Source organism: Gymnodraco acuticeps, unplaced genomic scaffold (genome assembly GCF_902827175.1).
Source record: "Gymnodraco acuticeps unplaced genomic scaffold, fGymAcu1.1, whole genome shotgun sequence".
In the NCBI taxonomy this organism is placed as follows: domain Eukaryota; kingdom Metazoa; phylum Chordata; class Actinopteri; order Perciformes; family Bathydraconidae; genus Gymnodraco; species Gymnodraco acuticeps.
The window spans coordinates 568,400-583,291 of NW_022989996.1; the positions used below are offsets into that span (position 1 = coordinate 568,400).

At 41.2% G+C, this 14,892-nt stretch overlaps 1 protein-coding gene across 14 annotated transcripts in view; it reads right to left on the reverse strand.

The window, feature by feature from the left end:
• Positions 1 to 12,804, reverse strand: part of stxbp5l (syntaxin binding protein 5-like) — a 208,520-nt gene extending 195,716 nt beyond the window's left edge. For all 14 annotated transcript variants that reach the window (XM_034212876.1, XM_034212874.1, XM_034212872.1 and 11 more), the window contains exon 1: positions 11,846 to 12,804. In XM_034212876.1, the coding sequence (XP_034068767.1) occupies positions 11,846 to 12,013 (168 nt within the window). In that variant the 5' untranslated portion in view covers positions 12,014 to 12,804. The remainder of the gene's footprint in view (positions 1 to 11,845) is intronic.
• Positions 12,805 to 14,892: the final 2,088 nt, after the last annotated feature.

Sequence of the window (14,892 nt, forward strand, 5' to 3'; positions counted from 1 at the left end):
CATACTGCAGGCTAATGTGATTAGCTTGAGTGATTAGCTTGCACGCTATCATGGCACTTCGCAAAGACCCAATGATGAGTAAAAAACTCATTTTCTTGGTCAGTTGAGCAAAACTTCATCATAGAAAGTGAATAATAAACAGAATGAGTATTTGTAAAAATGCAATATTATTATAAAGATATAATATATATGCCTAAATGGGTTACTTTTACTATTATTGCTTTAGATGTATATAGTTTTTATCAAGTTTTCAGTTGATTTTATTAAGAAAATTGTAAAAATGTACTAAATATGGATTAGGTTGCAGTTGAAGTGTGTTCGTCCTTTAATTGTCTCTCTTACTTATTAAACATGGATGCAAGGCACTTTTATCTGCATTTTTTACTAGTAAAGATACCTAGAATCCTCTATTGAGCTGTGTTTCTATTAACTCCAGCTCCTGCATACACCGTTTAGATATTTTAGAGAGACATTAAGTAGATGAGGTTTGTCAAGTGCTCGAGAGTATAGCACTTAAGAGCAGAGAGATTCACTAACCACTCAGAGAAGCAGTGGAGAAACTGTATGGTGGTTTGAAGCTTTGCGGTATTGCAGTTCTAAATTGATTGTTTTCCACAATCATCTCAGCAGTCATATTCACACACTAAAACATAGTGTTTGTTTATGCTCATATTTTCCCTGACAGTAAAATGCACAAAAAGGGCAATACATGTGTGATAATATGCATCAATGAATAGGATGTTTCACGGTTGAAGGATGAAAAAACAACAGAATTTGTTTGACTATTTGCTAAACATCTCTGTAATTTTCAAAGCATTTACTGCCTTTTATAGAAGGTCTATACAAAATAGGTGAACAGATGATTGACTCCCACAATCTTCCTTCTGCCCAGAACATTGATGCAGCCACAGAACTCTATGGGGATTTAATAAAAATGCAATGTAGGTGAACCTTTTTAGAAAAGGTTGGGGCCTCAAATGTTACCTAGGTTCTCCTTCATAATACATTTTAACTTGACTGGTTCCCTTTAGAAATAAAAAAATACATTTGAATAGTTCTCATTAGGAGCCACACATCACACAAAAGAGGAATTACTGCTGTGGTTGATTAATGGATTAACAGACCTAATGAGAGTGAAGTGATGGACATTGGAGTGAAGTAAATGGCTGTAAAAGCTCAATCCATTATATTTGCACAGAATGAGGTGAGGCGGGTGGTCTGCTGCCACATGCAGTGGACAAAGCAGTTTGAAATCCCACACAAAAATGTGCGGCTGTTCCTTTTTCAAACACACACTGTCACAAACAAAGTAGAAAATTATAAAAATGCTTGTTTTTCAACACCATTGTCACATCATAGATTCTGGGTGTTTCTCAATGTCGAGGACGCTTTCGAGTCAGGTCCTTCAGAGGCTAGGCAAGAATCCTTCCTAGCATCGGAGAATGAAGAATGGAACAGGCTGTGCAGGTGTGCGTCATATGCAAGGCCCGCCTTAAATTGAGCGCGATTTGTTTGAAGACTCATAACTGATTTGCGAAGATCGAAGATGTACTTGAGTAACTGCATTTGGTACAATGATCATCTCTCCAGGGGAGAACCACTATACTAACACCGAACGTTCTCTTTCTGTTTGCAGCCTTGAAAAAGTCCTGGAGGATAAGCAGCCATAAGAAAATCATAAAGTCACCATCACCAATCAATAATAAAATGTGTATTTCATTTCATTTCCATCTTTATTTCGAATAGATTAAAAAAACAAATAACAAATGTGAAAAACAGAATACCGTATTGTTAGAATACAGTATTTATCAATATTCATAATCATATGTCCGAAAGGGAGCAGGAGGAAGCAAATACTTATAATTCCCACCCCTTACTTACTGCTGATCAATGATTATCCTTTAAATCATTTCTGCAAGCTATTCCTACTTACATAATTTTACAGTGTTCAAATTACCAATTTGCTTTCGGGGGAGCCCTATTTTTCAGTGCACATCCTGTTACTAAATATGTCATTATGTTATTTTTTAATGAAAAGCCATGGATAGGCTACCTTTCATTCCATTTTCATTGTTGAAGCCTCTTCAGGCTCCGCATCGGCAGGCCTCTCCCTCGGTGTGGAGCTGTCAAAATCGACCCTAACGCTGCTAAAAGTTGTTCCGTTCACGTTGTCATTTTTAGATTTCTTCGCTTCTTTGCTTGTGAATCCAAAAGCTGCGAGGCTTGGCTGTTTTCGTTTCGCCCTATTTTGTATTATAAAGTTAAAAAAATATCAATATGAACATTTCGAATACCGCACCGGCATCACCGCCGTAACCATAGCAACGTAAGTAGCGTAAAGAATGCAGCGCCACCACGTACAGATGGCAACACCCAGAAATATTCACAAATATAAAACAAATATTCATAAACTGTAATGAACAATGACTATTATTTATTTCAAGAACTTTTATTTACAGAAACTCAACATTTCTAATCTGCACGATTTCTTGGGCTCCCCCTATTTATCTCAAAGTCGGCCTTCAGGGGAGCTCCCCCCCTCTTTAGGGGAGCCAAGCTCCCCCTGGCTCCCCCCCATTTTCAACACTGCATATTTAAATGTATACATACATTTACATTAATTTATCATCTTCAATCACCTTTCTTCATTCTCTTAGTTTTCCAAAAAAGTGTTTCTGTACATCCTTTGCATTCATATATCATACTTGATGTCTGCAAACCTTTTTTTACACATATTGGTGCACATTGTAGCATAAACCACAAATATCAACAAAAGAGGCAAAGTCAAAACAAGGTTCATTTTAATTATTTATTTAGGTGCAAAACGCTCTAAGGTCTCATTCAAACCTAATAGTCCGCTTCTCTGGTGCGCAGCAGACGACAGTTCGTTTTTCAGAAGGTTCGGTTTGCGTTCACACAGGCAAAACTCAAATGGACTATAAACTTTAAACACAAGTCTTGTGCACATTTACTATGCCACTGAACATACTTACATTTAAATGTGTACTTCCTGGACGTAGCATCCTTGAAATAGTGGCTCTGAAGGATCCTCAGGGTGTTTCTCAATGTCAAGGAAGGATCCTTCAGAGCCACTATTTCAAGGATGCTACGTCATCGAATCCCGCCGAAGGACTGTTCCAATGTACAGGATCCTTGGAATTCTACCAAGGACTGAGTCCTTCGTTGCAGGAAATTTCGAGGATGCACATGTGTATCCTCGGCGGACTTAAAAGACCCACAATGCTTTGCGCACGGACCAATTTCCAAATTCTTTGGCGGAAAATGGCTGAATCCAGGCAGTACACACTTAAATGTAAGTATGTTCAGTGGCTTGGTAAATGTGCACATGACTTGTGTTTAAAGTTTATAGTCCGTTTGAGTTTTGCCCGTGTGAACGCAAACCGAACCTTCTGAAAAAAGAAACAATGGAACAAACTGTCGTCTGGTGCACACCAGAGAAGCGGACTATTAGGTTTGAATGAGGCCTTAGAGCGTTTTGCACCTAAATAAATTACATTTTACATTACATTGCATTTTGCTGACGCTTTTATCCAAAGCGACTTACAATAAGTGCGTTCGACCAACAAAATACAAACTTGAAGAAAACAGAATCATATAAGTACATCAGGCTTCATAGAGCAAAAACATTTCAAGTGCTACTCAACTGGCTTTAGATAAGCCAGCCCTTTATTAGTATATAAGTGCTTTGTTAATAGTTCTATCGCTCGAAGTGGAGTCGAAAGAGATGAGTTTTCAGTCTGCGCCGGAAGGTGTGTAAGCTATCTGCTGTCCTGATGTCAATGGGGAGCTCATTCCACCATTTAGGAGCCAGGATAGCAAACCCACGTGTTTTTGCTGATGGGAACTTGGGTCCCCTTCGCAGCGAGGGTGCAGCGAGCCGTTTGGTTGATGCAGAGCGGAGTGCACGTGCTGGGGTGTACGGTTTAACCATGTCCTGGATGTAGGAAGGGCCAGATCCATTCGCAGCATGGTACGAAAGTACCATTGTCTTGAAGTGGATTCTAGCAGTTATCGGAAGCCAGTGAAGGCAGCGGAGGAGCGGCGTGGTGTGGGAGAATTTAGGAAGGTTGAAGATCAGGCGAGCAGCTGCATTCTGGATGAGCTGCAGAGGTCGGATGGCACATGCAGGTAGACCAGCCAGGAGGGAGTTACAGTAGTCTAGGCGTGAGATGACGAGAGCCTGGACCAGAACCTGCGTCGCTTTCTGGGTCAGCTAGGGACGCATCCTCCTGATGTTGTAAAGCGTGTATCTGCAGCAGCGGGTTGTAGCAGCTATGTTTGCAGTGAAGGACAGGTTGTTATCTAGGGTCACACCCAGATTCCTTGCAGTCTGAGTCTGGGAAACAACAGAGGTGCCAATGTTGATTGTTAGGTCAAGAGTGATGACTGATCCGAGCGAGTGTGTGTACAAGGAGAAGAGGAGGGGACCAAGAACAGAGCCCTGAGGGACCCCTGTAGTTAATTGACAAGGGTCGGACTCGGACCCTCTCCAAGTAACCCTGTAGGTGCGGTCTTTGAGGTATGAGGTGAGGAGGGAAAGTGCAGAGCCTGAAACTCCAAGTGCTTGGAGAGTGCGAAGGAGGATCTGATGATTCACCGTGTCGAATGCAGCAGACAGGTCCAGAAGGATGATGACAGAGGAGAGGGAGGCTGCTTTAGCAGTGTGCAGTTCCTCAGTGACAGCAAGGAGGGCAGTTTCTGTGGAGTGACCTGCCTTGAAACCAGACTGGTGCGGATCCAGAAGGTTGTTCTGATGGAGATAGCAGGAGAGTTGTCTAAAGACAACGCGTTCAAGTGTTTTAGACAGGAACGGGAGGAGAGAGACAGGCCTGTAGTTTATAACATCAGACGGGTTGAGAGTGGGTTTCTTTAGGAGAGGGTTTACTCTTGCCTCCTTGAGACTGTTTGGAAAGTGACCAGAAGTTAGAGAAGTGTTGATGAAATGGGTGAGAAATGGTAGAATATCAGGAGCGATAGTCTGAAGGAGGTTTGAAGGGATAGGGTCCAGAGGACAGGTGGTAGGGCGGGCAGAGGTAATGAGGGTAAGAACCTCACTTGGAGAGAGAGGGGAAAAGGAGGTCAGTGTGTGGGTGAAAGGAGGGTCTGGTGACCCAGCGGTGAGTAGAGGTGAGTCAGAAAAAGAAGAGCGAATATCATCAACCTTTTTTTCAAAGTGTTTAACAAAGTCGCTTGACAGAAGGGAGGAGGGTGAAGGGGCTTTGGGAGGGTCCAGGAGGGTGGAGAAGATGGAAAATAGTTTTTTGGGATTGGAATAGGAAGATTGGATCTTATCTTGAAAGAAAGTGCTTTTTGCCTTGCTTTAAATAATTAAAATGAACCTTGTTTTGACTTTGCTTCTTTTGTTGATATTTGTGGTTTATGCTACAATGTGCACCAATATGTGTAAAAAAGTTTTGCAACATCAAGTATGATATGAATACACACTTTATTATTGATTGGTGATGGTGATGGTGATTTTAGGATTTTGTTATGGCTGCTTATCCTCCAGGACTTTCTCAAGGCTGCAAACAGAAGGACAACGTTTTATGTTAGTATAGTGGTTCTCCCCTGGAGAGATGATCATTTTACCAAATACAGTTACTCAAGTGCATCTTCATTCTTCGCAAATCAGTTATGAGTCTTCAAACAAATCACGCTCAATTTAAGGCGGGCCTTGCATATGACGCACACCTGCTAGTGTGTTCCATTCTTCGTCCTCCGATGCTAGGAAGGATTCTTCTGAAGGACCTGACTCGGAAGGACATGTCCTATCAAGGAAGCGTCCTCGACATTAAGAAACACCCCCTGTCCTTGGTAGAATTCCAAGGATCCTGGACATTGGAACAGTCCTTCGGCGCGATTTGATGACGTAGCATCCTTGAAATAGTGGCTCTGAAGGATCCTTCCTCGACATTGAGAAACACCCTCTGTCTCAGTAGGGTCTTGTCTTATGAATACTTTTATAATGTTTTTGTAATTTTTTGCTCATGCCAAACAGCCTAAATAATATTCTGCTTATGTTATTTGAACATGCTAATGTAAGTTATTTCATATAATAATAATTAGGTGAATATTATTGTTTAATTTTTAGATAATTATAAGAAAGGCAGAGGATTCTTCAAGCGTTAAAGAACAAATACCTAAATGATTTGTAAGGGATGGATACTGCATACCAAACACACACACACCCACACAAACAAACACACGCACACACATACACACACACGTCTCTTATTTTAAGCCGCAAACAGACACAAACTCCTCCCTAATTGATCCCACACATGGTAATGTGAGACTATTAGTCAACCTACTGACTCGACGCACCGATGAAAGCTTGTGTGGTCGCTTTTTAAGAGAGTGCCATCTTTACAAACCCATGTATCATACAATCAGGAGAAAGGCAGAGGATGGCCAATTCTTAAACTCTGAGATTCAAACATGAGTTTAACAAAAAATGTTTTCTTCAGTAAAATGTACAACGTCAGCAATCATACCAAAACTATTTGGCTAATAGTTTATAATACACTACTGATGATTTGTCTTGTGGAAAATAAATTCTCAATACATTTGGTGCAAGTTGAAAAGCTATTTCACAAGACACATACAAGTTTGACCTGCCCATGAATGTCTCCAACAAAATATTGTGACAATCTATTGAAAAGTTGTTGAGATATTTCTGCCATGTCCATTTTTATTCCTCCCAGTTTTCCACAAAAATACCTCTTGTGGTTCTGCAAATAATGATAATTATTTATAATCTGATTAAACAGTTGATTTGCTGAAGTTTTAACAAGTTTATTAATCTCTGATTCTATAAAGATCCATTCATATGTCACACACCTGACTGTTGAAGGCATAGACTAAACTACTTCTACTTCAATATAACTCACAAAGCAGATGTGCATTCAAGTATGAGTTCATCTTTCCGACAAAGGCGACACTCACAAATCACATTTTTCACATCCGCTTACATTCATCCTGCTCTTTCGTGCCTTTCCTCACAGCTTAAATACGAGTATATTGAGAATTTTCCAATTAACGGGGTTCAGAACCATGTTCTTCACAGCGACAGACAGGACTTGAACAGGAATATAGAAACCAGTACTTTTCATTGATTACAATTCTATAGTGGGTACTCCACTTTAGAGAAGTGATAGGGTAAAAGAAGAAGGGCGAATTAAATTTAAATGAAGTCAGCTGAGGTAGAGACTTCCCAGAATGCAAATGACAGTCACTACAGGCGCTGGTGATTAGTGTTAAACATCTGGCTGGTGGTTTTCCAAATGTGAAGAGGTTCTTTTTTCAGATACATAAGATGTATACAGCATTTTTACAACTCAGTGAAATTGTCCTGTGATGCTTATAATCAAAAATAATTTGTTAAAACTCTGTCTTAGAGGTGATGTTTGTTATTCTGTAAAACAAATTCAAAGCAGCTTTTTGTGACAGTTTTTAGGCAAAGTTTTAGGGCACCAATATTTGTTGCATTTTAAATAATGGTCACTGAGAGGCACAAAAACTACCTTTGTAACAGGATTGAACAATACGCTTGAAGGCTCTAAAAATGTATTTTGTTTTTATGCTTTAAAACAGGAATATGCAAGCTGAACATTTTGTTCTTTTTACTGTGAATTACTTTTTGAGGGCAGTATCAGTAGCTCTTTAAATATATTCTTTAATGTAAGAACCACAGAACCTTGAAGTGAAGAGAAATAACATACACCTGAATAAAAATGACTTCAAACCGAGGTATGGATTTAAAGATTGAAATTAAGCCAACTTGTATACTTAAATATAGGTTTTGTTTAGTCTCTTCCTGATTTCGCCTTCAGTAAACCTTAAATTATCTGGGACATTAATCTAGTTGCTGACTGGTCATCAGTTCCTGCAGAGTGTTTAGAATTCATGCTTCAAGCTTTGTGTCCTAACTCTTTTCAAAAGGGCTCTACTAGTTTGACATCTAGAAAATTGCAAAGGACAACTATGCAAAGTAACTGTCCCGATCCTTAAGCAGGCTGACATGATGAATGCTGGAAAATCCACTTGAGGCTGGCCATCAAGGGATACACCTGTTTAGCAGCCACATTTCTGTATGCATAGCACTCGAATGAGGCTTCTTTGCAATAAAGCACGTACGAAGATTATTACACCACCATCAGCAGCAGCTTGTAACTCTCAAAGGAGACAGAACAGATCCATGATTCAAGCTGTTTACGCCGAATCCTGATTCTGTCATCATGTGGCACCAGAGATCATATGCTAAGCTTCCTACTGTTTGGTCAACCAGTAGGAACCCAATATGGCTGAAGGCTGAATTAGCCATCCCAGTCAAAGGCATGAAAAGCTTTCAGATACAACTTTTTTTCTGAGCTGCTCTTTCGTGCCCTTCCTCACAGCTTAAATAAGTCAGGTTATTCCCTCTGACCTGCCTCACTGTCAGAGTGTTTTCCCTTTCATACCTGGTGCTAACAGTTTTGTCCGCTCTCTGTGGTCTCCAGAAACTGTATGTGAGTACACACTGTGCCCTTTCCGGACTGCAGGATTTATATTCAGACACTGCAGCCCACACCCTCGCCAAAGTTCACAAGCTTGTGTCAACTCTGCAGCTTTGCTAAACTAATATTGAGAGAAGTATTTTACCCATGTTTTGGCTCCTCGTTGTTGGGTTGCTGTACTGCAGTTTTAGCCAGAGGCAAAGTGCTGTTTCTTTTCTAGAGTACAGCTTAGAATATGCACGTTTTGCATTTGAGGGTGATGTATGTATGAGGGATTTTATGTAGGGAACATTTCGGTTTTCGGGTTGGACAAAAATGTTTCTCTGCTATTTTCAACAAATGATTCGTTGCAGCGCGAAGAGTGTTTTATTTAGTCCAAAAGCCTGAAAGCTGTCAGCGCTTTTAGAGAATTAAATCCATTAAATCCATAAAACTTTCTTGGCCTTAACCATGACTCAGCCTTCTGCCTTCCTGCTGTACTTCCATTACACTATCACACCAACACACTACTGACATGAGACAAGCCTGTTTCTTGTCTTTTTTCCTTTTGCTGTAAAGTGATTAATCAGTCTTATTATTACCTCCTTATTGTATCATTCATTTCAATTAATTCAACCCACCAACACAATGGAATTCAGTTCAACACTCAAACACTCTAACACTTTTTGTTCTGTCTGTTTATACCACTTTCTCTCAAACACAAATGAACACATACTGCTGTAAACTTAAACAAACCCATAGATTCAATCAGACTCACAGCTGCCTCTGTCCCTCCTCTTTCCCACCTTTACACCTCCAGTCTGAGTGAGATCGCACCAAACATTGCTACATTACATAAACCAAAAAGAAGCTGTAGTATCCAAACAAAAATGGTTGTTGCATCTTCCCACATGGCACAACGAGGACAGAAGTCATGACTGACTTCGAGAAGTTAGCCAAGATGCCAAACCCTCCCACGCTCACAGATTTATCCCCCTGTTATAAAAGTGTGTATCTGATCTAAAAATATCTGGGGCAATGAATGGAAATGGAAAATGTGGGTGGTGCCTTGTATTTCCCTCAGCTGCCTTCCAGAAAGGTTATTACTGTATACGTTTTTGGCAACTACTGACCAATTTTAGGGCCACGTGTGTTTACATTAAGGGATCATTACCTTTAAAACGTTTTTAATTTCAAGTAAGAAGGCTGCACCCATGTTTGTTTATGCAGATTTCTCAGATTGGTATAATCAGGGTCTGACAACATTAAAAGACCCTACAGAGAAATAAATGTTTTTCTTTACATTTCATATGACCTGGTCGGTTTGAAAATGCGTCATGTAACTAGTTGCCGGATGAAATGGAGGAATCAACAATGAGAGTTGGAGACAGGAGTGCATTGGTTGTCACAGCTTGTACAGAAAGAGGAGCTCTGTGTATTCTAAAGGATTTTCAATGTCATGACATCATTTCAACAATGTTGATACGACACAATATTTGAGAAAAAATACTTCTCCAAGCGAGCCTTGGTTGGACACAAAAATCTCACTCAATACTGGACACATTTCACACTGACACAAAACATGGGAAAATAGGGAAAAAATATACACCATTTCTCTTTTTATCCGACATTTCAACATTTACATATATCCCCTCAAACCTAAATGAGTATAAATCAGTTTTTGGCTTGTATGGAATGCATATATTTAATTGCTGAATGAATGAGGAAAAAGTTAAAAGCCCCAGACTTTTCATGGTTCTTCAGGTCACTGTGTGAGCATGTCTACATCCCACCTTCTGCACGGCAAGACATGAGAAAGCACTTCCCTACTTCGACAACAACATTGCTTTTGCACACTTTGTACAACAATACCGACTTTATTTAACTATTCAGATGATTAGTGATTCAGATTAGCATGTTTTGACACTACACCTGAGGGGAGTATTTTGTCAAGCTTGATGTTGCCATGGTGATTAAGGCCCAAACAAAGGACTATAGAAACGTAATGGTGATAGTGGCAGAAATGTGACAATATAATGTATAAATCACACATAATCTCACTGTAACCACTGTACATTCTACAAAGTCAAACCTGCACCTGCACAGAATACATTAAAAACCCAGCGAAAAAATGTAATGTAGGTGGGAATGGAGGGCTTTTTTGTACACACTAGGCTTCTTTATAACTTCTATATAACAGCCATGCATTGGCCAATCACTGAAGGAGCAGCAGCCTCCTGCATGGGCCTTGTCATTTGTTTCTTTACCGGCACTTTCTCCTCCCTGTCTGCCTGGTGAGGATGCTCTGCAGCATCCTTTTCAGCTTGTGAATCAACCTCCCTCCTACTCCTCCTCCCCTCCTCCTCTAGCTCCTCTATACAGACAAGAAAAAAATAGAACTCTCCCTCCCTCCCTCCACTAGTGCCAGTCTGGCCAATATAGCTCCATGAACAACCCTGTTTCTCTTGGGTTCTCAATTAATTATTCACAGCTGTCCAAACATTCTCCCCGTTTTCTTTATTGAGCAATGTTCGCTGCAGTCAGCTTCAAAGATGCATCCAGAAAAAGGTCTGCAATGGGCGGCAGAGGCTGCTATAAATACCTCCAACCCCCCCCACCCCCCCCCCCCCCCCCCCCCCTTACCCCCCCACACCTCCAACCGTCCACATCCCTCCCTCATTCTCCCTCCTTCTTGGTGAAAAGCACATCAGCTCAGTACTGCAGGGTCCCTCGGCTGGCTTGCTGTGCACTTTTTTTTATATGCAAGGGAGGGACACCAGTTATGTCATTACTCCCACAACATTCGTGCCTGCCTGCTGATGCAACGGGAGGCTGCTATTCCTTGACTTCCTTTGGGTTGTTTATATCACATGTGTGTAGGCTTCTGCAGCCTATGCAGCGTGCTGAAGCCGTATAGTGGGAAGAAGCCAACACTGCACGCACATGCCAGCTTCACCCAACGTGCACACGTGCCCACGGGGGTTTATGTTGATGAACACTGGGTGACTAATGGAATAACCGCGATTCCTTGCTGTTATAAGGCCCTAAAAACAAAAAACCACTGAGGACGAGAGAGAACCAGAAGCTTTTGTTTTGTGAGAGAAAATGTTTTCGAAATTCGAAACCAGAAGCTAACTTTCAACAGAGAACATCACGTTACCAAACGAAGCACAGCAGCTGAACTTGTTCTGTCCCTTTCATAAATCCATACATAACATCATTTTGATACGAGCATCATGTAGTTGAATTTGGGGGAAACCATGTCCAAGATGTTACATTGTCTTACAAAGAAAGTCGTTATTGGTTGTTTACTGACTTAAAATGAAAGAAAATATTTTTGATCGACCCACCTTACACATCTGAAAGTTTTCTGACACAAGTGTCTCCTGGATGTCGATTTCCTTAGGAGTTGGCGCCGCGGTGGGGGTCCCGGCCGCGCTGCCGGACGATGGGGATCCCATAGTGCCTCCCGGAGAGGAGGTGGTCAAACCGTCCAACACCTTCCGGAACTTCTTCATTTTCTATTTGTTGTATATTAGGTGTAGAGAGAAATTAGGCTTTCTTTGATTTCCCAGAGTCTCCTCTCAGATGCAAAACTCGTTTGGGCAGCCGGAGAAAGAAAGCGTCGCTTCCTGCAGCAGTAGCAGAGTAAAAATAACCACTATGTGTTGTTTCTCTCGCTTACGTGCAATTTAGAAAGTCATAGAGGCACCTCATCTTGTTTGCTGGCTGTTGTCCACACACACAGACAAAGATTGCGTCTGAGCCACTCTGATCTGAGGGGTTTTGGAGCCAATGTTGCAGATGCAGGTCGCTTATCTCATATTCCGACGGAGCCGAAACTACTCAACTTCCTCTTCCTTCTGCATCCTAAAGTAACATCCACTCCCGGGCTCGGAGAGAAACCCCACTCCTTAACACAAACCGGGAAGCCGAGCATGAGCAGAAGCGATCAGAGGAACTTCGAGCAGGTCGATCCACTTCTCATCTCCCCAAAAAAAGGAAAGCACTTTGGTTGCCAGTAACAGGGAGGGAAGGAGGGGGGAAACACTGGAGACGCAGAGGCAATGCAGTTAAACGCGGTTGGACTCCAAAGTCAAGACGGAAAACGAGTCCATCGAGGAGAGGAAGAGGGGACAAAAACAAGATGCTGTGCGATGGCAGTGATAACTGGAGGTTAACCTATGGATTGATTTGATTATTTTTCCTTCATCCAGCTGTGCATTATCGTCGCTTCCCTGCAGTCCAGAGGCAGGAGACTGGAGCTGTCCGCGGTGCTGAGAAACCAGTGAGCCCCTCCTCCCACCACCACCACCCTTCTCTCTCATTCACTCTCATTCACTCTCTCTCTCTCTCTCTCTCTCTCTCTCTCTCTCTCTCTCTCTCTCTATCTCTCTCTCTCTCTCCTCTCTCTCTCTCTCTCTCTCTCTCTCTCTCTCTCTCTCTCTCTCTCTCTCTCTCTCTCTCTCTCTACATCCCTCACCAGCGATTGGTGCACGCTCTTAATCAAAGAAGCAGAATGTTTAAGGAAAAATAAGATGGGAAACACTTCACCTATTCATCCTACAACAAAATCATCCACACAAGTTTTTGTAACTGCTTCCATCTGCAGCTGGTAATTTTCTGTCAGTTTGCTCGGAAGTCTCCATCAATAGGATCAGTGGAGTGGGAGAATTAGATATTGTCCATTGTTTTCAGTACCAGCCAAAACCAAAAACCAAAAAATACCTCCTTAAAAAAGAAAGACTTTCTCTTCACTGGATTTGTAATATGTAACTGTAAACACTCATAGCTTTGCAAATCACTGAATTCATACTGTTAAACCCTAAGGATACAGTTAGAGGAGAGACTGTGGGTTGCTTGAAGGACCAGTCTTCAAACCTCTTCAGCTTTGGAACAGCTGTTCTAAAAGCACCCACTTGATTTAAAACACATCTTATTTTTATCAGCATTTTACTATAAATAACAATTGAATAATTGTCCCTAAGGTTTATATACAATATGTTGCTGTTTCAATTAGAAACACTAAATAATCCTTTATTGGATTTAACACATTTTCTTATTTTAAAATGTGAAAAATCACATTAACCCCAAATTGACAGTAACACAGCCTTAACCTCATAACCAAGCACTTTAGTCTGGCTAAGAGAAAGTGTGGTTATGGTTTACTCCCATGCACTGAAAAAAAGGCCGTTGGATTAACATGATTTTAATATGTAAACCGGTTTCACACATTAAAAACATGTGTACTCAAAACTATTCTATTATGTTAAAGACACACAACTATGTTATGTCAAAGAAACATGAAATTGTTATGTTCATTTGAATATTTCCTTTAATATAGGTATATTCATTTACCCTATGTTTAACCAACATGACTTTTAATGTTCATTTTAGGCTTTTAATATACTCAGTATATTTCATTTGTACCTGTTAAAGCCACATGAATGTTTTGTTTAAACTACATGCTATAGTTTTGTGTTTAATCTACCTAGTGCTCAAGGTATACATAAGATTATACTTCATGTGAATAGAGGCATGTCGTACATTCTTCTACAGGATCCATCCTAATCTCTTATCTACAGCATGTATCATAACATTTTAAAACAAAGTCAATAAAGACAAACAAATTTCTTTGAACAACATTCATGTATTTTTCTCAAAAAATAAAACAATATTAACAACCACCACACATCCAGATGAGCTTTTGGTTTCACCATCATGCAGCCCCAGGAGAATTAACAAATACATTGAAAATAAAGAAATAGAAGAAATAGAAAAGGTTTGTGATGCATGTACATATACATTATTGTGTTAGAACACAGCAAGCAAGCTTAAAGGAAACTATTCTCCCAACCAAAATAAAGGTTAATTGTGCCAAATGGCAAAGAAAGGCTTATTTTTGTAACTCATTCATAGTAAACAATTAACAGAAAATGTCAACGCCTATATAGTATCTCGGGGTCTTGTTCTCGAGTGAGGGAACAATGGAGCGTGAGATGGGCCGGAGAATCGGAGCAGCGGGAGCGGTACTGCAGTCGCTTTACCGCACCGTTGTGACGAAAAGGGAGCTGAGCCAGAAGGCAAAGCTCTCTGTCTACCGGGCCATTTTCGTTCCTACCCTCACCTATGGTCATGAAGGATGGGTCATGACCGAAAGAACGAGATCGCGGATACAAGCGGCCGAGATGGGTTTTCTCCGCAGGGTGGCTGGTGTCTCCCTTAGGGATAAGGTGAGAAGTTCGGTCATCAGGGAGGGACTCGGAGTTGAGCCGCTCCTCCTTCGCGTCGAAAGGAGCCAGTTGAGGTGGTTCGGGCACCTAGTTAGGATGCCACCTGGGCGCCTCCCTAGGGAGGTGTTCCAGGCACGTCCAGCTGGGAAGAGACCAAGGGGTAG